The sequence below is a fragment of the Pongo pygmaeus genome, chromosome 11 (genome assembly GCF_028885625.2).
Source record: "Pongo pygmaeus isolate AG05252 chromosome 11, NHGRI_mPonPyg2-v2.0_pri, whole genome shotgun sequence".
Lineage (NCBI taxonomy): Eukaryota > Metazoa > Chordata > Mammalia > Primates > Hominidae > Pongo > Pongo pygmaeus.
The window spans coordinates 118,850,328-118,874,916 of NC_072384.2; the positions used below are offsets into that span (position 1 = coordinate 118,850,328).

The 24,589-nt window shown below is 52.5% G+C and overlaps 1 protein-coding gene across 1 annotated transcript; it reads left to right on the forward strand.

Annotated features, from left to right (window-relative positions):
• The first annotated feature begins 9,284 nt into the window (after positions 1-9,284).
• On the forward strand, positions 9,285-23,957 carry SLC11A1 (solute carrier family 11 member 1). Its single transcript, XM_054478528.2, has 15 exons — positions 9,285-9,406; positions 9,991-10,133; positions 11,275-11,397; positions 12,170-12,289; positions 13,667-13,773; positions 14,190-14,260; positions 14,595-14,662; positions 14,830-14,985; positions 16,878-17,036; positions 18,206-18,295; positions 18,406-18,525; positions 20,011-20,160; positions 21,154-21,227; positions 21,670-21,823; positions 21,963-23,957. Exons 1-15 carry the CDS (start codon positions 9,400-9,402, stop codon positions 22,071-22,073), a joined length of 1,653 nt encoding a protein of 550 aa, XP_054334503.1. The 5' UTR covers positions 9,285-9,399; the 3' UTR covers positions 22,074-23,957.
• Positions 23,958-24,589: the final 632 nt, after the last annotated feature.

Consider the following 24,589-nt stretch of genomic DNA (forward strand, 5'->3'; position numbering starts at 1 on the left):
CTAAAGCATTGCCTGCCGCCCCAGAGACTGAGAAACTCTGGAAGTGGGTTAGGCAAATGCCCAAATGCATACCTGTGTCTGTGTTGTTTTTTCCCCTCCCACAAAAGGCCTTAATGAGAGCAGATAAGCTAAGAGCAATGCTACAGATGGAGTCCTACAAGAAGAGTCTAGGCCGGGCGGGGCATGGTGGCCCACACCTCTAATCCCAGCACTTTGGGAGGCCGAGGTGGGCAGATCACGAGGTCAGGAGGTCGAGACCAACCTGGCTAACACGGTGAAACCCCATCTCTACTAAAAAAATACAAAAAATTAGCCGGGCGTGGTGGCGGGTGCCTGTAGTCCCAGCTACTCAGGAGGCTGAGGCAGGAGAATGGCATGAACCCAGGAGGCAGAGGTTTGCAGTGAGCCGAGATGGCACCACTGCACTCCAGCCTGGGCAACAGAGCGAGACTCCGTCTCAAAAAAAAAAAGAGTCTAGGCCAGGTGCGGTGGCTCCCGCCTGTAATCCCTGTACTTTGGGAGGCCAAGGTGGGTGGATCACGAGGTCAGGAGTTCAAGACCAGCCTAGCCAACATGGCGAAACCCCGTCTCTACTAAAAATACAAAAATTAGCCAGGCGTGTCACACGCCTTTAATCCTAGCTACTTGGGATGCTGAGGCAGGAGAATCGCTTGAACCCAGGAGGTTTCAGTGAGCCGAGATCGTGCCATTGCACTCTAGCCTGGGCGACAAGAGCAAGACTCCGTCTCAAAAAAAACCCAAAAAACAAAAAAAAACTAAAGAAGAGTCTAGCATTTTGACACCCAGCTAGACAAAATAAAAAGCCAGGGCTGGAGTGTCCCTGGAAGGTGCAGACCTAGCCTATTGAATCTGTCAGGCTCTTCCTTTAATAATCTGCTATTCCAACACCAGCATTATAAAATCCGTTCTTGTTCAGTTGGATGGTTTTCCCATTTTGTTTTATGATATGCCGTCTTGTGTCACTTAATGACAGGGATATGTTCTAAGGAATGTGTCATTAGGAAATTTTGCCATCCTGTAAACATCATAGAGTTTTACATACACAAACCTAGATGGCATAGCCTACTACACACCTAGGCTGTATGGTATAGCCCACTGCTCCTAGGTTAAAAATGTGTATAGCATGCTATTGTACTGAATACTGTAGGTAATTGTAACACAATGGTAAGTATTTGTGTATCTAAACATATCTAAGCAGGCCGGGCACAGTGGCTCATGCCTGTAATCCCAGGACTTTGGGAGGCCGAGGCAGGCGGATCACGAGGTCAGGAGATCGAGACCATCCTGGCTAACATGGTGAAACCCTGTCTCTGCTAAAAATACAAAAAATTAGCTGGGCGTGGTGGTGGACACCTGTAGTCCCAGCTACTCGGGAGGCTGAGGCAGGAGAATGGCGTGAACCCGGGAGGCAGAGCTTGCAGTGAGCCAAGATCAGGCCACTGCATTCCAGCCTGGGCAACAGAGCAAGACTCCGTCTCAAAAAAAAAAAAGTAAATTAAAAAAAAAAATTTTTTTTTTAAATCTAAGCAGAGAAAAGGTACAATGAAAATACATTAGCTGGCCGGGTGTGGTGGCTCACACCGGTAATCCCAGCATTTGGGGAAGCCGAGGTAGGCAGATCACAAGGTCAGGAGTTCAAGACCAACCTGACCAATATGGTGAAACCCCGTCTCTACTAAAAATACAAAACTTAGCCGGGAGTGGTGGCACACACCTGTAATCTCAGCTACTCAGAAGGCTGAGGCAGGAGAATTGCTTGAACCCAGGAGGTGAAGGTTGCAGTTGGCCCGCCTCAACCTTCCAAAGTGCTGTGATTACAGGTGTGAGCCACTGCGCCTGGCCCACAGGTGTTTTTGGGGTTTTTTTTACTGTAATTTTTAACTATTTGGTTTTTGTTTGTTTGTTTTTTGAGGGAGGTCTTGCTCTGACACCCAGGCTGGGTGCAGTGATGCAATCACGGCTTACTACAGTTTTCACCTCCCAGGTTCAAGCGCCCTTCCCACCACAGCCTCCAGAGTAGCTAGGACTACAGGCACATGCCACTATGCCCAGCTAATCTTTGCATTTTTGTAGAGATGGGGGTCTCATTCTGCTGCCCAGGCTGGTCTCAAACTCCTGGGCTCAAGCAATCTACCTGCCCTGGCCTCCCAAAGTGCTGGGATTATAGGCGTGAGCCACTGTACCTGGCCTTATGTACAGGTTTTCCTGTGAACACAAATTTTAATTTCTCTGGGATAAATGCCCAGGAGTGTATTCTGTGGGATAGATGGACCATAGTTTGACTAACCATTCCTCTGTTGAAGGACATCTGGGTTGTTTCCAGTTTTGGTTATTATGAATAAAGATGCTATAAAAATTTGTACACAGATTTTCATGTGAACATAAATCTTCATTTCTCTGGGAAATATGCCAAGGAATGCAATTGCTAAGTCGTATTGTAGTTGCATGTTTAGTTTTTAAGAAATTTACGGGGGCTGCATGTGGTGGCTCCTTCCTGTAATCCTGGCACTTTGAAAGGATGAGGTAGGAGGATTGCTTGAGCCCAGGAATTCAAGACCAGCCTGGGTAACATCGCAAGATTCTGTCTCTGCAATAAATAAATAAATAGGCTGAGTATGGTGGCGGATTCCTGTAGTCCCAACTACTTGGGAGGCTGAAGTTGGAAGATCACTTGAGCCCGGGAGTTTGAGGTTGCAGTGAGCTATGACTGTGCCACTGTACTCCAACCTGGACAACAGAACAAGACCCTGTCACTAAAAAATACAATAAAATAATAATTAAAAAATTTTAGGCAGGGCATGGTGGCTCACGCCTGTAATCCCAGCACTTTGGGAGGCCGAGGTGGATGGATCACCTGAGGTCAGGAGTTCGAGACCAGCCTGGCCAATATGGTGAAACCCCATCTCTACTAAAAGTACAAAACTAGCCAGGCATGGTGCCACATGCCTATAGTCCCAGCTACTCAGGAGGCTGAGGCAGGAGAATCGCTGGAACCCAGGAGGCAGAGGTTGCAGTGAGCCGAGATCGCACCATTGCACTCCAGCTTGGGCCATAGAGCAAGACTATATCTAAAAAAAAAAAAAAAAAACCTTTAAAAATAAATTTACAAACTCTTTTCAGACTGACTACCATTTTACAGTCTCACGAGCAACATATGAGTGATCTAGTTTCTCCATATCCTTGCTAACATTTGGTGTTATCACTATGTTTTATTTTAGCCATTCTGATAATTGAATAGCAGAATCTTGTTATGATTTTAATTTGAATTTTTTTCTAATGGCTAATGATGTTGAAAATCTTTCCATGTGTTTATTTGCCATTTGTACATCATCTTTGGTGAATATCTGTTCATGATTTTTGCCTATTTCTCATTGCTCATTGTTGTGGTTTTTGTTTGTTTGTTTTTTGTTTTTGAGACAGAGTCTTGCTCTGTCACCCAGGCTGGAGTGTAATGGTGCGATCTCGGCTCACTGCAACCTCTGCCTCCTGGCTTCTAGCGATTCTTCTGCCTCAGCCTCCTGAATAGCTGGGATTATAGGCCGTGCCACCACGCCCAGCTGATTTTTTGTATTTTTAGTAGAGACAGGGTTTCACCATGTTAGCCAGGATGGTCTCGATCTCCTGATCTCGTGATCCACCTGCTTCGGCCTCCCAGAATGTTGGGATTACAGGCATGAGCCACCGTCACTGGCTGTTGTATTATTATTATTTTTTTTTTATTTTTTATTTTTTGAGATGGAGTCTCACTCTGTTGCCCAGGCTGGAGTGCGGTGGCGTGATCTCAGCTCACTGCAACCTCTGCCACCCAGGTTCAAGTGATTCTCCTGCCTCAGCCTCCCGAGTAGCTGGGATTATAGGCACATGCCACCACGCCCAGCAGATTTTTTGTATCTTTAGTAGAGACAGGGTTTCACCATCTTGGCCAGGCTGGTCTTGAACTCCTGACCTCGTGATCCACCCACCTCGGACTCCCAAAGTACTGGGATTACAGGCGTGAGCCACCGCACCTGGCCTATTTTTTTTAACTACTGAGTATTTTTTTTTGTTTTTGAGACAGAGTCTCACCCTGTTGTCCAGGCTGGAGTGCAGTGGCTCGATCTTGGCTTACTGCAACCTCCGCCTCCTGGGTTCAAGCGATCCTCCAGCCTCAGCCTCCGAAGATTACAGGCATGTGCCACCACACCTAGCTAATTTTTGTATTTTTAGTAGAGACGGGGTTTCATCATGTTGGCCAGGCTGGTCTCAAACTCCTGACCTCAGGTGATCTGCCCGCCTCGGCCTCCCGAAGTGCTGGGATTACAGGCATGAACCACCACGCCCAGCCTAGCTGTTGAGTTTTAAGAGATTCTTATATTTATAGATACTAGACCTTTGTCAGACATGTGATTTGCAAATATGTCATCCAAGTCTGTATCCTGTCTTTTTATCTTTGTAGCAGGGTCTTTCACCAAGCAAAAGCTTTTAATTTTTTTTTTTTTTTTTGAGACCGAGTTTTACTCTTGTTGCCCAGGCTGGAGTGCGATGTCGCCATCTCGGCTCACTGCAACCTCCCCTCCCTTTGTATTTTTAGTGTAGATGGGGTTTCTCCATGTTGGTCAGGCTGGTCTTGAACTCCAGACCTCAGGTGATCCACCCGCGTCGGCCTCCCAAAGTGCTGGGATTACAGGCGTGAGCCACCGCGCCTGGCCTTTAATTAGTTTTTAATTTTGATGAGGTTCAATTTATCAAATTTTCCCTTTATGGACCATGGTCTTCATATCAAGTCTATGAAGTCTTTGTCTAGCCCTAGATCCTAAAGATTTTCTCCTAGGTTTTTTTTCTAAACATTCTATAGCTTTATATTTAGCTATATATGGAATCTTGAGTGAATTAGACTTCATGAACTATCACCCCACCCATGCAAGGTTTAGTCTTCAGCAACAGCTCCAGACCCAAGGAGATGCCCTTGCAGATTACTGTAACTCTTCACGTAGCTTCCTGCTCTCTGATACGTAGCCTAGGACCTCTGTTCTTAACTATTACACTATATGGCCTCTTAAGTTAGAGGTTGTGCAGCGTATTAATCAATGGCTGATCAATTACACTTACTGCGTTCCTAACAATAGGAAAGGTCCCACAAAAGATGCAAAAAAGGAAGACATCCCAGCCTCAACCCCAGTCATCCCCACAGGAGCCCAAAGCAGTGATTAGGAAATACGTGCAAACCTCTGAGGCAAGGGATGGTGACAGTACCGTGAGCAATAGGATTGCACAGTGAGTGACAAGCCATGATGCTGCTGTCTCCCCTCTGGACCCATCATTCATCCCTCTTCCCACACCTCTCTAGTTCCTCCAGCCTCTTCCATCAATGAGGAACCAGAAAATTGGCTGCCTCTCCCAACCTAGCCTCCCAAACTTCATCTAAGTTTTTGACTGGGTCAGGCACAGTGGCTCAAGCCTGTAATCCCAGCACTTTGGGAGGCTGAGGCAGGCAGATCACTTGAGCCCAGGAGTTCGAGACCAGCGTAGGCAACACGGCAAAACCCTGCCTCTACAAAAAATACAAAAATTAGCCAGGCTTGGTGGCATGCACCTGTAGTCCCAGCTACTCGGGAGGCTGAGCATGGGAATTCAAGGCTACGGTACTGCACTCTAGACTGGGTGACAGAGTGAGACTCTGTCTCAAAAAAAAAATATTTTTTGACTCAACATGGGGATAAATTATAACCCAGGTCAATTCTGGGCCTGAAAACCTCTCTAGAAGGAAAAACTCTCTTTCTCTACTCTCAACACTTCTAACACCAAATGTATGAATTTTCCACACCAGCAAAATTATCCAACTCTCTGTGGACGACAACTGGGTTTCCTACAATTAACTCAATTCTGACATGAACTACCTGGAGCCAGCACAGGCCCTACAGGTGAAGGGCTCAGTCCTACAAGACTGCCCCCACTTCAGGTGCCAGTTGCAGGTAGTGGGTTCCCAGATTACCCACTCTTCTGTCCAATTTAGCTACAAACAGGAGGTCCCTATGACCCTCAGGTTTGGTAATTTGTAGCTCATAGAACTCAAAGAAACACTTTGCGCTTTCTGGTTTATTATTAAGGATACACCCAAGAACAGCCTAATGGACAAGGGATGGAGGGAGTGCCCAGAGCTTTTCTGCCCTTTCCAGACATGCCGTCCTCCCCAAATCTTAACATGTTCACCAACCCGGAAGCTCCCTGAAACCCACAATTTAGGATTTACATGGGGGTTCCATTATGTAGGCATGAGTGATTAAATCATTGGCCATTGGCCAAGCCTGGGGGCCTGTAATCCTGGCGACTCTGTATCCTGGCAATTTGCGAGGCTGAGATGGGAAGATCACCAGAGGCCAGGAGTTCGAGACCAGCCTGGGCAACAAAGTGAGATCGGTCTCTAAAAAATTTAGAAAGAAAAAGTAAAATAAAAAATCAGCCAGGTGCAGTGGTTCACGCCTGTAATCACAGCACTTTGGGAGGCTGAGGTGGGCTGATCACTTGAGTGGGACTGCAGGTGAGTACCACCATGCCCAGCTAATTTTATTTTTTGTAGAGACAAGGTTTCACTATGTTGCCCACGCTGGTCTCAAACTCCTGGACTCAAACAATCCTCCCACCTCAGCCTCCCAAAGTGCTGCGATTAACAGGAGTGAGCCACCACTCACTCCAGTAGGCATGAGTCAAGCTGGATTTCATAGTATTTTCTTGTTTTGTTTATTTGTTTGTTTTTTGTTGTTGTTGCTTTTTGGGGGGGGGGGCGGGTTGAGACAGAGTCTTGCTCTGTCTCCCAGACTGGAGTGCAGTGGCTCAGTCTCAGCTCACTGCAACCTCTGCTTCCTGGGTTCCAGCAATTCTCCTGCCTCAGCCTCCAGAGTAGCTGAGATTACAGGCATGCGCCACCACGCCCAGCTAATTTTTTGTATGTTTAGTAGAGACGGGGTTTCACTATGTTGTCCAGGCTGGTCTCGAACTCCTGACCTCAAGTGATCTGCCCGCCTCGGCCTCCCAAAGTTCTGGGATGACAGGCGTGAGCCACCACACCTGGCCTCTTTTTCTTTCTTTCTTTTTTTTCTCCCTTCCCATGCAGTTTTTCTTACTCCCAACCTCTCTCATAGTTTATCTTACCTGCTTGCCATCCTGGGCAGCTACATTTTTTACCTCTTAGCCAGTTTGAGTCTTTCTTTCTTTTTTTTCACTCAGTCTCACTGTCACCAAAGCTGAAGTGCAGGAGCATGATCACGGCTCACTGGTCATGCCAGCCTCAACCTCCTGGGCTCAAGCAAGCCTCCCACCTCAGCCCTGCCCCAAGTAATGGAGACTACAGGTGTGGGCCATCACTCCCAGCTAATTTTTTTTTTTTTTTTTTTTTTTTTTTTTTTTTTTGAGACGGAGTCTCGCTCCGTCGCCCAGGCTGGAGTGCAGTGGTGCGATCTCGGCTCACTGCAAGCTCCACCTCCTGGCTTCACGCCATTCTCCTGCCTCAGCCTCCTGAGTAGCTGGGACTACAGGCGCCCGCCACCACGCCTGGCTAATTGGTTTTTTTGTTTGTTTTTGTTTTTTGGGTTTTGGTTTTTTTTTGTATTTTTAATAGAGACAGGGTTTCACCATGTTAACCAGGATGGTCTCGATCTCCTGACCTCGTGATCCACCCGCCTCAGCCTCCCAAGGTCCTGGGATTACAGGCATGAGCCACCGCGCCCGGTCATGCCCAGCTAATTTTTAAATTTTTTGTAGAGATGAGATCTCACTGTGTTGCCCAAGCTGGTCTCAAACTCCTGTGAGCCCCTCAGTTAATAGAAGAAACGGTCGAGCATGGCGGCATAGGTCTGTATTCCCAGCTACCTGAGAGGCTGAGAAGAGAGGATCTCTTGAGCTCAAGAGTTTAAGGCTATAAGCCAGGCATGGTGGCTCACACCTGTAATCCCAGCACTTTGGGAGGTTGAGGTGGATGGATCACTTGAGACCAGGAGTTCGAGACCAGCCTGGCCAACATAGTGAAACCCCGTCTCTACTAAAAAAAAGATACAAAAATTGGCTGGGCACGGTGGCTCACACCTGTAATCCCAGCACTTTGGGAGACTGAAGCGGGCAGATCACAAGGTCAGGAGTTTGAGACCAGCCTGGCCAACGTGGTGAAATCCCATCTCTACTAAAAATACAAAAATTAGCCGGGTGTAGTTGGCGGGTGCCTGTAATCCCAGCTACTCAGGAGGCTGAGGCAGGAGAATTGCTTGAACCCAGGAGGCAGAAGTTTCGGTGAGCCAAGGTCGCGCCATTGCACTTCAGCCTGGGTGACAGAGCAAGACGCCATCTCAAAATAAATAAATACATACGTACATATATGCAAAAAGTAGCCGGGTGTGGTGGTGCATGCCTGTAGTCCCAGCTACTCAGGAGGCTGAGGCAGGAGAATTGCTTAAACATGGAGGGCAGAGGTTGCAGTGAGCTGAGATTATGCCACTGCACTCCAGTCTGGGCAACAGAGTAAGACTCTGTCTCAAAAAAAAAAAAAAAAAAAAAGGGAGTTTGAGGCGCAGTAAACTATGATGGCAACACTGCACTTCACACTGCACTCTAGCCTGGGTGACAGAGCGAGACCTTGTCTCCAAAAAAAAAAAAAAAACCAAAAAAAGAGTGGGGGTGGAATAGAATAAACAACTCTGAGAAGGGACATGATCTGGTGACAATCTCAAGTGAATCAGTGGTTGAACCAGGACCAAATCCCAGTGTCCCATCTTCTGGGGACATCCTGAGTCTGAATCTTCAATGCATGTCCCTTCTGCAGTGCCTTCCTCTGTGGCCCTCAAAGGGAAACTGAGGCCTTTGAGGACATGAAGACTCGCATTAGGCCAACGAGGGGCCTTGGAACTCCAGATCGAAGAGAAGAAGAAAGACCTGACTTTGTGTGTGTGTATGCGTGTGTGTGTGTGTGTGTGTGTGTGTGTGTGTGTGTGTGGCGGGGGGGGGGTCATGGGGTATTGACATGAATACGCAAGGGGCAAGAAGCATCTGAAATCAGAGCTAACTTGGGAGGCACAGAACATGGGGTGCCTGGAAGGGGAACAGATGTGTTGTGGGGCACAGGGCAGGCTGGGAGGGGAACAAAGGTCCACTCCATGGGTAACCAGACCCTTCCGCCAGGGCTGGCCACTTCTGCCTTTGGAAAATGTTTCACAACACCCCATGTTGTGTGTGTGTGTGAATTGGCCGATGTGAAGCGAATGTTGATGTAAGAGGCAGGGCGCTCAGCTGCGGATGGGTAACAGGGCGTGGGCTGGCACACTCACTTGCACCAGTGCCCAGAGAGGGGGTGCAGGCTGAGGAGCTGCCCAGAGCACCGCTCACACTCCCAGAGTACCTGAAGTCGGCATTTCAATGACAGGTGAGTAGTGGCCCCTAGGGACAGAGCCTGATTGGGGGGTGGAGTGGAGGAGGTCACTAGGCTGGTGGAGACTTGAGGAAGCAAGAAAGCCCTTGGTCCCCTGTGGAAGCGTCTGGTCCCCCGTGGGAGTCCTAGTCTAGAACACAGTTCTGGACACCAGACTCAATCTCACTGGGTGGAGTCCTTCACACCCCTAAGGGGTCTACCTTTCCTTTGTCTGAAGTCCGTGGATCAAAGCCCCTGGAGCTTTCTGGGCTGCCGGAGAAGGTGAGGGGTCAGGCCAAGGGGCAGACATGTGGCCTCAGCTTGCCCTTCTTAGAGCCTAGGGTCTCTCTGCATTTTCTGTGGCAGGAGATCTGCCTCTGGGCATCTGTCCTCATATGAGAGGACAGTAATTCTGAAGCTGCCATGTCCCACACATCTGGAATGTTTGGTTGAGAGGTGGCGGTGATGGACCCAAGATGGGGGCCAGGGACCTTAGTTTCTCCACTTTTCCGGGAGGAGGAGGGAAGGGAGCAGGCGGCTTTAACTCTGGGCCACCAGAAAGAGGCAGGACACTCACCATGCTTCATGGGCCCCCACAGGTGACAAGGGTCCCCAAAGGCTAAGCAGGTCCAGCTATGGCTCCATCTCCAGCCCGACCAGCCCGACCAGCCCAGGGCCACAGCAAGCACCTCCCAGAGAGCCCTACCTGAGTGAGAAGATCCCCATCCCAGACACAAAACCGGTGGGATACTGGAAACTTCCTGGGGGCTTGCAAGATTGACAAGATCCTGTGGGATCCCATGGGCTGGAGAATGGGGTCTCCTTATGATCATGGGTGGCAAGTCCCTTCCAGTTCTGAGCAGCAGTGGTGGACAGTGGCAACTGCCCCTTCCTGCTTCCGTCCTCAGTGCTTAGCTGGGGTGCTTCAGTATTTGTCTAAAAATGATTAAATGGCCTTCTCTATGAATCTCAGCTTTCCTATGAAGGAAAAGAGGCCCGAGGGGAATTGGGATTGGAACCTTGAGGACATGTTTTAGCATTTAGGAAAGGGCATAGGGAGAAGTGAAGGAGGCTGCAGGCTGGCATCTAGCATCTAGGATGCTGTCACCTGCATTTCCAGTATCTTCTCTTTCTTTGGAAATGGAGTCTTGCTCTGTAGCCCAGGCTGGAGTGCAGTGGTGCGATCTCAGCTCACTGCAACCTCTGCCTCCCGAGTTTAAGCGATTCTCCTGCTCCAGCCTCCCGGGTAGCTGGGATTACAGGCATGCACCACCATGCCAGGCTAATTTTTGTATTTTTAGTAGAGACAGGGTTTCACCACGTTGGCCAGGCTGGTCTCAAACTCCTGAGCTCAAGTGATCCGCCCACCTCCGCCTTCCAAAGTGCTGGGATTACAGGCACGAGCCACCGCTCCCAGCCTCCAATATCTTCAGCAGATTTCTAAGTCGATACACCATGCCCTGGAACAGGGTAGGGGGACCATAGCCTCAGCGGACCACAGAGAGGAGGCCCTGTGGTCGGAAAAGGAGCTGGCGAGGGAGGAGCTGGGTTAGGGAGGCTTGGCCCCCTCACCCCCTTAGACAGCCCCCTGTGAGGTCTCTGAGGACCTGACAAGTCAGGGCTTGAGAGGGGCAGGCAGTTCAGGTGCAAGCCGGCTGCTGAGCTTAACAGATCCAGAAAAAGATCCTCTGTGACTCATCAGAGCATGCTGCTTCCTCCACCCATGCCCTCCCCATCCTCTGGGTGGCAGACCCAGGAAAGGGCCATGGAGGGCAGGGCTGGGCTGATGAGCCTGTTGGGGCTCCTCTAGGGGATGGCCAAGGCCAGCTGCCACCATCCCTATACCAGGACCCCCTCACTCTACTCCTGTCACCCCCACACAGGGCACCTTCAGCCTGCGGAAGCTATGGGCCTTCACGGGGCCTGGCTTCCTCATGAGCATTGCTTTCCTGGACCCAGGAAACATCGAGTCGGATCTTCAGGCTGGCGCCGTGGCGGGATTCAAAGTAACTAAGTCGGGACCTGAGTGGGGACACTTTCGAGAGGGAGGTGACCAGGCTAAGTGTTGAAGGCCCCTGCTGGCCATGTTTCTCCAGTGTGGCCTGGGAGCTGGTGTTAAATTCAAATGGGCCCGAAAAGGGTCCCCAGGGCAGCCCTGCCAGAAGGTGGGGCATTTGTGTGGGGGGTAGGGGACTGGACTCCTCTCTAAAAAATATGTATATTTATTTATTTATTTAATTTTATTTTTTGAGACAGAGTCTCACTCTGTCGCCCAGGCTGGAGTGCAGTGGCACAATCTCGGCTCACTGCAGCCTCTGCCTCCTGGGTTCAAGTGATTCTCCTGCCTCAGCCTCCTGAGTAGTACATGCCACCATGCCCAGCTAATTTTTGTATTTTTAGTAGAGATGGGGTTTCACTATGTGGGCCAGGCTGGTCTTGAACTCCTGACCTCAAGTGATCCACCCGCCTTGGCCTCCCAAAGTGCTGGGATTACAGGTGTGAGCTACCTTGTCTGGCATAATTTATTTATTTATTTAGAGATGGGGTCTCACTATGTTGCTCAGGCTGCTCTTGAACTCCTGGACTCAAGCAATCCTCCCACCTTAGCCTTTTAAAGTGCTGGGATTACAGGCGTGAGCTACCAGCGCCCAGCCAGGATGGGACTCCATCTCTCCCACCCCCTCCCTGAGGAGTGTCCTTGGTTAGAGGGTACCACAAGCTCAGGGGCTTTCTGAGGCTGGCCTCTCTGGCTGAAGGCCTCTCCCTGCCTCCTCACAGCTTCTCTGGGTGCTGCTCTGGGCCACGGTGTTGGGCTTGCTCTGCCAGCGACTGGCTGCACGTCTGGGCGTGGTGACAGGCAAGGACTTGGGCGAGGTCTGCCATCTCTACTACCCTAAGGTGAGCTTGGGGGGCCTGGACAGGGAGAACCACTGGCCCCAAACCCCAAACAGCCATTTTCAGCTTCCACTATCAAATAAATACATGATCTCACATGGGGCATCCCAAGTCTATTTGTTTTTGTTGTTGTTGTTGTTTGTTTGTTTCAGTCGGACTCTCGCTCTGTCACCCAGTCAGGAGTGCAGTGGTACAATGTCAGCTCACTGCAACCGCTACCTCCCAGGTTCAAGCGATTCTTCTGCCTCAGCCTCTCGAGTAGCTGGGATTACAGGCGCCCACCACAATGATCGGCTAATTTTTGTATTTTTAGGAGAGCTGGGGTTTCACCATGTTGGCCAGGCTGGTCTCGAACTCCTGACCTCAGATGATTCACCCACCTCAGTTTCCCAAAGTTCTGGGATTACAGGCATGAGCCACTGCACCCGGCCCCAATTCCATTTGATAGATGGAAAGACTGAGGCTCAAACTGATAGCACATAGCCTAGAGGGACATGAGAGGCATGTCATTTCACAGAAGGGGTAATTAAAATTTGGGAAAGTGACTTGCCCAAGACAAAAAATGGGGAGGCATCAGCTCAGGAATGGTCATTGGCTGGGGTGGACCCTGGGGACTTGGTTGTTGTGTGTCCAGTTTGGAAAACAGAAATTATAGCACTGGACATTTCAAAGGTATTGAATGCAGGGATTGAAAGGTTTGGGAGGGCTTGAGGGGCAAGGGAATAGGGTGTTACCCAAAGATCAGAAAGCTGCTACACCCCTGGCACAAGCCCCAGAGCCATCCTTTGCTGCTGAACTCCTGGAAGCATTATTGATGCTGATGAAATGGCCACTAGTGCTGCCAGAATCCAGGTTGCCTGGTGCCACTGCCAGAAATACCACAAGAAGCAGGGGGAAAAAAATGGTTTATCTCAGCCAGGGGCGGTGGCTCATGCCTGTAGTCCCAGCACTCTGGGAGGCCAAGGCAGGTGGATCACCTGAGGTCGGGAGTTCGAGACCAACCTGACCAACATGGAGAAACCCCGTCTCTACTAAAAATACAAAACTAGCCCGGCATGGTGGCGCATGCCTGTAATCCCAGCTACTCGGGAGGCTGAGGCAAGAGAATCGCTTGAACCCGGGAGGCGGAGATTGTGGTGAGCCGAGATCGTGCCATTGCACTCCAGCTTGGGCAACAAGAGCAAAACTCCATCTCAAAAAAAAAAAAAAAAAAAGTTTATCTCTGCCTTTCCATCTCCTGTATGCTCTTCCTACATAATGTAGGAAGCCCATTGGCAAGACTGTCTTGTAAATGTAGTCTGAGATGACAGACAAATGTAGTCTGAGACGACAGACAAATAACCGGCCCACCCTTAATGAAGGATCATCTCCTCCCCATAGGTGCCTCGCACCGTCCTCTGGCTGACCATCGAGCTAGCCATTGTGGGTTCCGACATGCAGGAAGTCATCGGCACAGCCATTGCATTCAATCTGCTCTCAGCTGGACGGTACCACCCCAGTGTACCCCAACTCTTCAGGCCAAGCAGAGAACAGCTGCTGCTACTTCCCCCCACCCAGTCCCTCCCAGAGTCTATTTTATCCTGCTGTCCCCTCTGAAGCAGGGCTGCTGCCCTGTTTTCCAGAAATGTAAAGTGACCTATCTAAAGTCACACAGATGTGAGTCATGCAGGACTTTGGGACTGCAGCCCCAAACTCCCTGCTGCGCTGGGTGCCAGGTCTCTCCTCTAGCTCTGCCCTGCCTCTACTGTTCTATGCCACACTCCCACACCCCTTGACCTAGCTGTCTGGGGGCGCTTAGGGTCCTGCTCCCAGGAGGCCAGATTCCTGTCTCCAGCCCTGAGGCTCCGTAGGAGTTAGAGACCCCTGGACCAGGCTGGGCTGACCTGGGCCATTCTGGTTTCAGAATCCCACTCTGGGGTGGCGTCCTCATCACCATCGTGGACACCTTCTTCTTCCTCTTCCTCGATAACTATGGTGGGTGCACACCCCACCTCATAGGGGAGTGGTGGTGGTGAGGGTGCTGTACTGGGAGAAGGGCTCTGACATCGAACTGCCTGGGAGCGCACCTGAGCTCCCTCACTCTCCCTGGGTGGCCTCTAGCGAGTTACTTGGACATCCCTTTCTTCACCTGTAACATGGGGAAATAATAGCACAGACATCAGAGGGTGGTTGTGAAGACTGAGTGAGGTAACATATGTTAAGCACTTGGCACTGTGCCTAGAAGCGCTCGTAGTATTAGCCATTACGAATTGTTGATGTTACAGATTTTTTTCGTTGGTTTGTTTAGTTTGTTTGTTCTGCTCCGTAGGGTTGCGGAAGCTGGAAGCTTTTTTTGGACTCCTTATAACCATTATGGCCTTGACCTTTGGCTATGAGGTAGGAAGCCAGTGCTGCAACCCCACTGTGGACCTCCCAAGATCATTCCTCTCCCTTCCCTCTGGCCGCTGGCTGCGGGGGGCTGGGGTGGGATGGAGACTGAGAAATGGTGACCGCGGCATGGTTGCGAGGGGCGGGGCTTGTCCTGACCAGGCTCCTCCCTGCAGTATGTGGTGGCGCGTCCTGAGCAGGGAGCGCTTCTTCGGGGCCTGTTCCTGCCCTCGTGCCCGGGCTGCGGCCACCCCGAGCTGCTGCAGGCGGTGGGCATTGTTGGCGCCATCATCATGCCCCACAATATCTACCTGCACTCGGCCCTGGTCAAGGTGAGCAGAGAGGGGAGGGGAAAGGAGACCCCCACTCAGTCGGAGCCATGCTGGCTCCGCCTCCAAGCCTGGAGCCCCTCCCCTCTGGCTCCTTCCGTCAGGATTTTCGGAGCCTGTAATAATTGAGGGTCAGGCGGGGCGCGGCGGCTCACGCCTGTAATCCCAGCACTTTGGGAGGCGGAGGCGGGCGGATCACGAGGTCAAGAGATCGACACCATCCTGGCCAACATGGCGAAACCCCGTCTCTACTGAAAATACAAAAACTAGCTGGGCGTGGTGGCGCGCGCCTGTAGTCCCAGCTGCTTGGGAGGCTGAGGCAGGGGAATCGCTTGAACCCGCGAGGCAGAGGTTGCAGTGAGCCGAGATCGCGCCACCGCACCACTCCAGCCTGGCGACAGAGCGAGACTCTGTCTCAAAAAAAAAAAAAAAAAAAAAGGTGTCTACTGTGCGCTGGAAGGAACAGACAGTCAAGGCCTCTGCCCTTCTAGAGTTTCCGTGCTGGTGGGGTAGACGGATGACAAGCAAGTAAACCAACAAAGGAAAGAATTATAGGCCGGGCGCGGTGGCTCACGCCTGTAATCCCAGCACTTCGGGAGACCGAGGCGGGCGGATCACAAGGTCAGGAGTTTGAGACCAGCCTGGCAACATGGTGAAATCCCGTCTGTACTAAAAATATAAAAAATTAGCCGGAAGTGGTGGCGCGTGCCTGTAATCCCAGCTACTCGGGAGGCTGAGGCAGGAGAATCACTTGAAGCCAGTAGGCGGAAGTTGCAGTGAGGGGAAATGGTGACATTGCACTCCAGCATGAGTGACAGAGCAAGACTCCGTCTCAAAAAGAGAAAAAGAAAAAGAACTATAGAGCTGGGCGAGGTGGCTCACGCCTGTAATCCCAACACTTCCGTAGGCAGAGGCAGGTGGATCGCTTGAGCCCAGGAGTTCGAGACCAGCCTGGGCAACATGGTAAAACCCTGTCTCTACCAACAAAAAATAAAATAAATTAGTTGGGTGTTGTGCACACCTGTAGTCCTAGTTACTCAGGAGGTTGAGGCTTGAGCCCCGGAGGTCGAGGCTGCAGTGAGCTGAGATCCCACCACTGCACTCTCAGTGACACAGTGAGACCCTGTCAAAATAATAATAATAATAATAATAATAATTGTGAAAGGGACTCTGAAGTAAACAAAACAGAGAAATATGATAGAGAATGACTGAAAGTTGGGGAAGTAGATCAGGGAAAAGATATTACAAGCAGAGGGAAAGCAAGTGCCAAGGCCATGGGTACAAATGAAAGAGACTTGGGTCCCTAACAGCTTAACAGTGGCTCACACCTGTAATCTCAGCACTTTAGGAGGCCAAGACAGGAGAATGCTTGAGCCCAGGAGTTCAAGACTAGCCTAGCAAGACCCTGTCTCTACAGAAAATTTAAAAATTAGCGGGTTGTAGTGATGTGTGTCTGTGGTCCCAGCTACTTAGGAGGCTGGGGCAGGAGGATCACTTGGGCCCATGAGGTGGAGGCTGCATTGAGCCATGCATTGCACCATGGCACTCCAGTCTGGGTGACAGAACAAAACCTGTCTCTAAAAAATAAAATAAAGTAAGCTGGACACGTCTGAGGATGGAACAAGGTGAGTGAAGGAGTGTGTCAGGACCTGAGGTAGCCAGGGACCTCAAAGGCCAGCCTTGCTTCACCCACACAGTGGCTTACAGTGGTCAGGCCTCTGTGGCAAGAACAGAGATGTAGGAAACCATCAGCTGACCTGAACCTGCCACAGACTGCCACACAGGGGACCTGAGAAGGTACTGGGCTTTGGGGAGAACATAGAAGTGTGAGGGTGGGGGACACTGTGGTGGCTCTGAGGGACTTTGGCACTTCCCTCTCCCTTTGATCTTTGTAGTCTCGAGATATAGACCGGGCCCGCCGAGCGGACATCAGAGAAGCCAACATGTACTTCCTGATTGAGGCCACCATCGCCCTGTCCGTCTCCTTTATCATCAACCTCTTTGTCATGGCTGTCTTTGGGCAGGCCTTCTACCAGCAAACCAACCAGGCTGCGGTGAGACACACTTTCCCCTGCACCTGAGGCCACACACGTACTCATGTCCTGTAAGCCTTGCCGAGGACCCCAGGCAATGCAGCTGAGCCCTTCTGAGTCTCTGCCCTGATAATCTTCCCTGTGGGCAGATATCATTCATTCAGCAAATAATCATTAAGCATTTGTTATGTACCAAGCACATCCTAGACCCTGGGGATACAGCGGTCAATGCTACAAAGACCCAGCTCTCTGCAGCTTAAATAGGGAGGGAGGTGAGCAGACAGGAATGAATACCCAAGGGCAGTGCAGAGTGGGAAGAAATAAAGGGGGTGAAGAAGCATAGTTGAGGGTATGGGGGTGGGGTCTGCATTAGCCCAGGTGGTCAAGAAAGGCTTCTTGGAAGAGGTGACATTTGTGCTAATACTGGAAAAGGAACTAGCCAGCTCCTCCCTGACTCTCTGGGATCTGGGACCTGTGTCTGTCTCCCCTTCTGAGTGGATCTCAGTCATGAGGCTCTAACAGCTGCAGCCGGGGTTGGGGGCTTCCTGAATGCTGAGTCCTGTGGGAGAAGGGGTGGCCAGGCCTCCAAGGACCTGGGCACTGCCACTGCCTTGCTCTGTGACCTTTGGAGGTCACACTCCTCCCTGGGTCTCACTCTGTTCCTTGGCACCAGGAGGGAGATCAACATCGGGACTGCAAACCCTTGTCTTCAAGACTAGGCAGGCGCAGAGTTGTGGGAAGTGGACAGTGTGAGGAGGGCATGGCAGCCAACTGTCTCTGTGATGATGCCAGCTCTTACAAACCTAAAAGAAGCTGGAGACTAGGTTCTTATGCCAGGCCTTCTCAATTTTAAATGTTGGCAACAAATCCACATTAAAGAAAAAAAAAACCCGGCCGGGCGCGGTGGCTCATGCCTGTAATCCAAGCACTTTGGGAGGCCGAGGCAGATGGCTCGCTTGAGCCCGGGAGTTCAAGACCAACCAGGGCAACATGACAAGACCCCCATCGCTACAAAACATAAAAGTAAAACGAAACAAAACCCAGCTTACTTTGTTAGCCAAACAAAATATGTCTGGCCAGATTCAGCCTTGGGCCACCAGTTTTGGAACCCTGGTCAAAGCTAGGCAGTCCGGTTTCCCAAGGCTGAGTGTGCTCCTCACATCTTCCTTCTACTGCCCTGGTACCCGCAGTTCAACATCTGTGCCAAGAGCAGCCTCCACGACTACGCCAAGATCTTCCCCATGAACAACGCCACTGTGGCCGTGGACATTTACCAGGGGGTGAGCGCGGGTGGGCGGGGAGGGCGTGACCTAGAGCGGCTCCCCGCCCCGCCCACCGAGGGGCGGGGCCTCGGGCGGGGCCACCGGTCCCACCACACTCGTTCCTGCAGGGCGTGATCCTGGGCTGCCTGTTCGGCCCCGCGGCCCTCTACATCTGGGCCATAGGTCTCCTGGCGGCTGGGCAGAGCTCCACCATGACGGGCACCTACGCGGGACAGTTCGTGATGGAGGTAGGGCAGGGGGCGGGCCCGGACGGGCAAGGGGTCCAAGGACAGCAGGCACACTACTGGGGGCTAGAACTCCGAGCCTTGTGGATCCTTTTTTCTTTTCTTTTCTTCCTTTTTGTTTTTTGTTGTTGTTGTTGTTGTTGTTGTTGTTGAGACGGAGTCTCGCTCTTGTCGCCCAGGCTAGAGTGCAGTGGCGCGATCTCGGCTCACTGCAACCTCCCCCTCCCAGGTTCAAGCTTCTCCTGCCTCAGCCTCCTCAGTAGCTGGGATTTCAGGCAACTGCCACCAGGCCTGGCTAATTTTTGTACTTTTAGTAGAGACGGGGTTTCGCCATGTTGGCAGGCTAGTCTCGAACTCTTGACCTCAAGTGATCCACCTGCCTTGGCCTCCCAAAGTGCTGGAATTACAGTTGTGAACCACCGCACCCGGCCAATTTTTGTATTTTTAGTAGAGACGGAGTTTCACCCTGTTGGCCAGGCCGGTGTCAAACTCTTGACCTCGTGATCCGCCCACCTTGGCCTCCTGAAGTGCTGGGATTACAGGCGTGAGCCACTGCGTCCGGCCTTTTCTTTTCTTTCTTTCTTTCTTTTGAGACGGAGTTTCGCTCTTGTTGCCCAGGCTGGAGTGCAATGGCGCGATCTCCGGCTCACCGCAACCTCCGCCTCCTGGGTTCAAGCAATTCTCCTGCCTCAGCATCCTGACCAGCTGGGATTACAGGCCACCACACCCAGCTAATTTTGTATTTTTAGTAAAGACGGGGTTTCTCCATGTTGGTCAGGGTGGTCTCGAACTCCCAGCCTCAGGAGATCTGCCCGCCTCGGCCTCCCAAAGTGCTGGAATTACAGGCGTGAGCCACCGCGCCTGGCTCTTTCTTTCTTTTTTGAGGCAGGATTTCACTCTGTTGCTCAGGGTGGAGTGCAATGGCACCATCACAGCTCGCTGCAGCCTCAACTTCAGCCTCCCGAGTCATTGGGACTACAGGCTCATGCCACCACACCAGGCTAATTTTTAAAATTATTTGTAGAGATGTGGTCTTCCTATGTTTCCCAGGCTGGTCTCGAACTCCTGGGCTCAAGTGATCTTCCCGCCTTGGCTTCCCAAAGTGCTGGGATTACAGACGTGAGCCACCCCACTCAGCTTTTGTTTCCTTCATGTCGCCCAGAGGGCGACACTATAAGCCCCATTTTACAGATGAGAAAACTGAGATCCTGACAGATGAGGTGACTTGCTGGAAACTGCAGACACAGGACTAACAGAAGCCTTTTCCCCAAAACTGTTTAGTCTTCAGCAACCAGCTATGGGATGGGAGCTCCCAATTTCTCCCCACCCATCCCCTCTTGCCACCTAGGGACAGAGCTGCCCCCAGTTCAACAGTGGAAAAACAGAGCATGCCCCCAGGGATAAGTCAGTTGAGGGACTACAGAGGATCTCTCCTCTGGAATCCCCAGTCCTGTCTACTCCTCACCAAGGAGCTCCCCCCCACCCCAGGGCTTCCTGAGGCTGCGGTGGTCACGCTTCGCCCGAGTCCTCCTCACCCGCTCCTGCGCCATCCTGCCCACTGTGCTTGTGGCTGTCTTCCGGGACCTGAGGGACTTGTCGGGCCTCAATGATCTGCTCAACGTGCTGCAGAGCCTGCTGGTGAGATGCGCCAGCCCCACCAGCCCTGCCCACTGCTGAGCTAAACAGGACCTCCAGCAACCCCCACGCTGAGCCTTGCCTGGGCCTGCCAGGCCCTGTCCCAGGCACATCTTGCCTACAAGGCTTCCATTGTCCCTGCAGCCACCCTGGGGACAGGAGGGTAGGAATCACCATTATCCTTCCCCCCTCCCACCACCCCAGATGGTCTCCCTCTGTCACCTAGGCTGGAGTGCAGTGGTTCAGTCATGGCTCACTGCAGCCTGCCCTCCCAGTCTCTAGCAATCTTCCCACCTCAGGCTCCTGAGTAGCAAGGACTACAGGTGCATGCCATCACACCCAGCTAATTTTTTTTTTTTTTTTTTTTTTTTTTTTTTTTGAGATGGAGTTTCACTCCTGTTACCCAGGCTGGAGTGCAGTGGTGAGATGTTGGCTCACTGCAACCTCTGCCTCCCAGGTTCAAGCGATTCTTCTGCCTCAGCCTCCTAAGTTGCTGAGATTACCAGTGCCCACCATCACACCCAGCTAATTTTGTGTATTTTTAGTAGAGACAGGGTTTCATCATGTTGGCCAGGCTAGTCTCAAACTCCTGACCTCAGATGATCCACCCGCCTTGGCCTCCCAAAGTGCAGGGATTACAGGCATGAGCCACCGCGGCAGGTCTAATTTTTTTTTCTTTTTTAAGTAGAGACAAAAGCTCATTATGTATGTTTGCCAGGCTCATTATCCCATTTTACAGATGGGAAAACTGATGCACTCAGTTAAGTTACTAGTGGCAGAGCTTGGATTCAAACCGAAGCAACCTGGTGCCAGAGCCCCCAAACACTTTCTCCTGCTTTGGAGCCCACAACCTGAGACGGAGAAGTAGGCTCAGTGTGGTTAGGGCAGCTGAGCTCACACCCATACAGAGGGTGTCAAGCCACGCCCATCTTGCCCCAACCCTTGCCATATTCTGAGGCAGGATTCCTCAGCCTAGGCTCCTGCTGCTCTCCCCAGCTCCCGTTCGCCGTGCTGCCCATCCTCACATTCACCAGCATGCCCACGCTTATGCAGGAGTTTGCCAATGGCCTGTGAGTACCCCCTTTCCCAAGTGCTGGATTGCATCACCGCATTTCATCCTCACAGCCACCCAGAGATACGAGCTACAATTCTCCCCATTATCCCAATGAACCCACAGAGGCTGAGAGAGGTTAAGGGACTTGCCCAGGGTCACACAGCTAGCAAGTTGGGGAGCCAAGACTGGAATCCAGGGCAGAGGGCTGTTTCTAGAGCCTGAGCTCCTCACTCTCACCTCAGACTCAGCTCTTGCCAAATCCCGCCAGTGTGTAGCCTGGAGGTCCCAGGAGGCAGGAGGTGGGGAGGGAGTCTGTCTGCTCCAGGTCCCACAGCCCAGAGAAGCGGCCTTGGTGTATCCACCCCCACCCCCAATGTGGGCGCTGGGAGATGAAGAGGAGTAGATGCAGGTGGGCCAGCAGCAACCAGCCAGACCTGAGCCTCTCTCGTGTCCCCCAGGCTGAGCAAAGTCATCACCTCTTCCATCATGGCACTAGTCTGCGCCATCAACCTCTACTTCGTGGTCAGCTACCTGCCCAGCCTGCCCCACCCTGCCTACTTCGGCCTTGCAGCCCTGTTGGCCACAGCCTACCTGGGCCTCAGCACCTACCTGGTACAGTAGGGCCAGGGGATGCCTTGGGAATGGATGAGGCAAGGACAGGAGGCAACCAATGGGGAGGGCTTGGGGGGACACATTGGGGCTTCCCCAGAAGTCTTGGCCTCTCCCCAGCTCATGGTCGCCCCTCCCCCAGGTCTGGACCTGTTGCCTTGCCCACGGAGCAACCTTTCTGGCCCACAGCTCCCACCACCACTTCCTGTATGGGCTCCTTGAAGAGGACCAGAGAGGGGAGACCTCTGGCTAGGCGCACACCCCGGGCCTGGCTGGGAGTGGCATGGATGACGTGACTGGCCTGCTGAATGTGGAGGGGGCGCGTGCAGGCAGCAGGATGGAGTGGGACAGTTTCTAAGACCAGCCAACCTGGGGGCTTTAGGGACCTGCTATTTCCTAGCACAGCCATGTAATTAACCTCTGGGTCTCAGTGTCCTCATCTGTAAAATGGAGACAACACCACCCTTGCCATGGAGGTTAAGCACTTTAACACAGTACCAGGCACTTGGGACAAAAACAAACAAACAAACAACATTTCAAAAGGTATTTATTGAGCACCTGCAGGCGTGACCTGACAGCCCAAGGGCAGGTGGGGTGAGAGCTTGGGGACTTGGGCGGGACACAGGCTCCAAACTGGAGCTTGAAATAGTGTCTGATGAATGTTAAATTATCTATCTATCTATTTATTTATTTATTTGAGACAGGGAAAGGGTCTCCCTCTGTCGCCCAGGCTGGAGTGCAGTGGCGCAATCTTGATTCATTGCAACCTCCACCTTCTGGGTTCCAGCGATTCTCTTTATTCAGCCCCGGGAGTGGCGCGCGCCACCACGCCCAGCTAATTTGTGTATTTTCAGCAGAGACGGGGTTTGCCATGCTGGCCAGGCTGGTCTCGAACTGCTGGATTCAAGTGATCCGCCCACCTCCGCCTCCCAAAGTCCTGGGAATTACAGGCGTGAGCCACCAAACCCGGCCTGATTAAAGTTAAATAAATACTAGTTCCCTTCTCGTCCAAAGGAGCGGGGAATGGGAACCAGGAGGGCACGAAGTCTCTAAAGCATCCGGAAGACCCTTACACCAGGGTCTGGTCCGCTCCTATTCGCCGCAGCCTTTCTGTTCCGCCTGCAACCCATTTTCCAGACAGTAAAACGGCGGCGCACTTCTTTCTCCGTCAGGCACCAAGTCATAAGGAACCCAAGAGTCTGTGCCTCTGAGGCCCAAATTATTTGCTGTTTCCTCAGGCGAGCCGGCGGCCGCGACTCCCACGCCGCGCCGTTACCGCTCCCTCTCTGCTGACTGCTCCCCCTTGGGGCAGAGACGGTCCCGACGCCGGCCATCAGCCCCGGCCTCACCCCTCCCCGCCAGGCGGAACGACGCGGGGAGGCGGGCGCTCGGGGCTCGCGCCCAGGGGCCCCAGAATCCTTCGGGTAGAGTGGGTGGGGGGAAGCTGTGTGGGCGGGGAGCCCCCTCTGCCTTCGGGAGCGGCTGGGCACCCCTTCGCCCCATTCAGGAGCTGCACTTTATAGACGTTCCCTAGGCTGTTTCTAGGCTCCCCCAAGTCCCTCCTCCAGCCTCCTCGGGTCTCTCAGACCCCAGCCCAGGACCTGCGGAGGGCCGCAGCGAGGAGAGGCCAACGGGCCTTTCTCCAGAGTTGAACCTGGGCCGGGTGTTGCACCTGGAAGAACCCTCGATTTCCTGGGGACCCAGCAGGGCAGGCGGCCTGGCACCGCGCTCAGGTCCGGACGCTTGTTTATGAGAAGAATTTCCTCTTTCTTAAAAGGGCAACGATGCGAGTGGGTCCCTCAAGGAGAGAAGGGATGGGACCGGTCTGGTGCGACCTGGGCAAGCGCTGCAGAGGGTACCTGGGCAAGAGGGCCGCCCGCCTCCTCTGGGTTTGGCACTGGAGGAGATGGGTCCATGCCAGCTGAAGGAAGAGATGGATGGGGGACGTGTAGCGAAGAAAGGCATCTCCCAGATCCTTTAGCCTCCTGGAAGTGCCCCAGTTGTACCCCCTACACACACCTCTTGGCATTGAGTGCCAGTCCTGTGCCAGGCCCTGTGTTACAAGTTGGGGAGGGAGGCAAAGTCCCGAATTACAGATGTCAGTTCTCAAGGACCCCACAATCCAGCGGCGGGAGACAGCTGTGCAAACAAGTCACTGTGGCAGGATGCGGTGAAGGGTGCTGCCCGTGACGCCGGCCAGGGAAGGGGACTGAATCTTGCTGAAGGGGGGTCGGGGGTAGGGGGGAGTGCTGACAGGACAGTCCAGGAGGAATGAGAGTGCCAGGAGCATGGGGGCACGTGTGTGCACATCTGCCAAGACCTGAAGCCTTCTGGGGACGTCTTAGATCTTGTGGGGCAGGACGGGGGACGGCAGAGTAATGGGCAGGTTGGTCAAAAAGACACGGAGGGCTGGCTAAGGGGCTACCCAGGGCCTGGGCAAAGGGCTAGTGATGAGGTCGAGCCAAGGTCAGTCATTTGGAGACTGGAAAGCGTCTACTTAGAGCTGCCCCCATTGCAGCTCTGGTTCTTCCAGCCTGGCCTCAAATCGACCCTCCAGGAAGAGGGGTGCAGAGTTGCTCCTCTGGAAGCTCCCTTTAGGCCTCTCAGGGAGGGCGTGGTCGCACTCGGCACTCCCCAGGAGCCTGCTGAACGCACCCCGACTTTCTGCACGGCTCCCCCTATCCCCCTGGGTTGGACTTTTACCAGCTCTGTTTGGCAGATGGGGAAGCTGAGGGACTGGGTTGGAAGAGACGCTTCCAAATCCACAGG

What these genes read in the sequence shown, in the direction of transcription:
- SLC11A1 (XM_054478528.2), top strand. An exon ending in AATCTGCTCTCAGCTGGACG is followed by an intron (nt 13,774 to 14,189) that starts GTACCACCCCAG and finishes TTCTGGTTTCAG; the next exon opens with AATCCCACTCTGGGGTGGCG. An exon ending in CGGGACAGTTCGTGATGGAG is followed by an intron (nt 18,526 to 20,010) that starts GTAGGGCAGGGG and finishes CCCCCACCCCAG; the next exon opens with GGCTTCCTGAGGCTGCGGTG.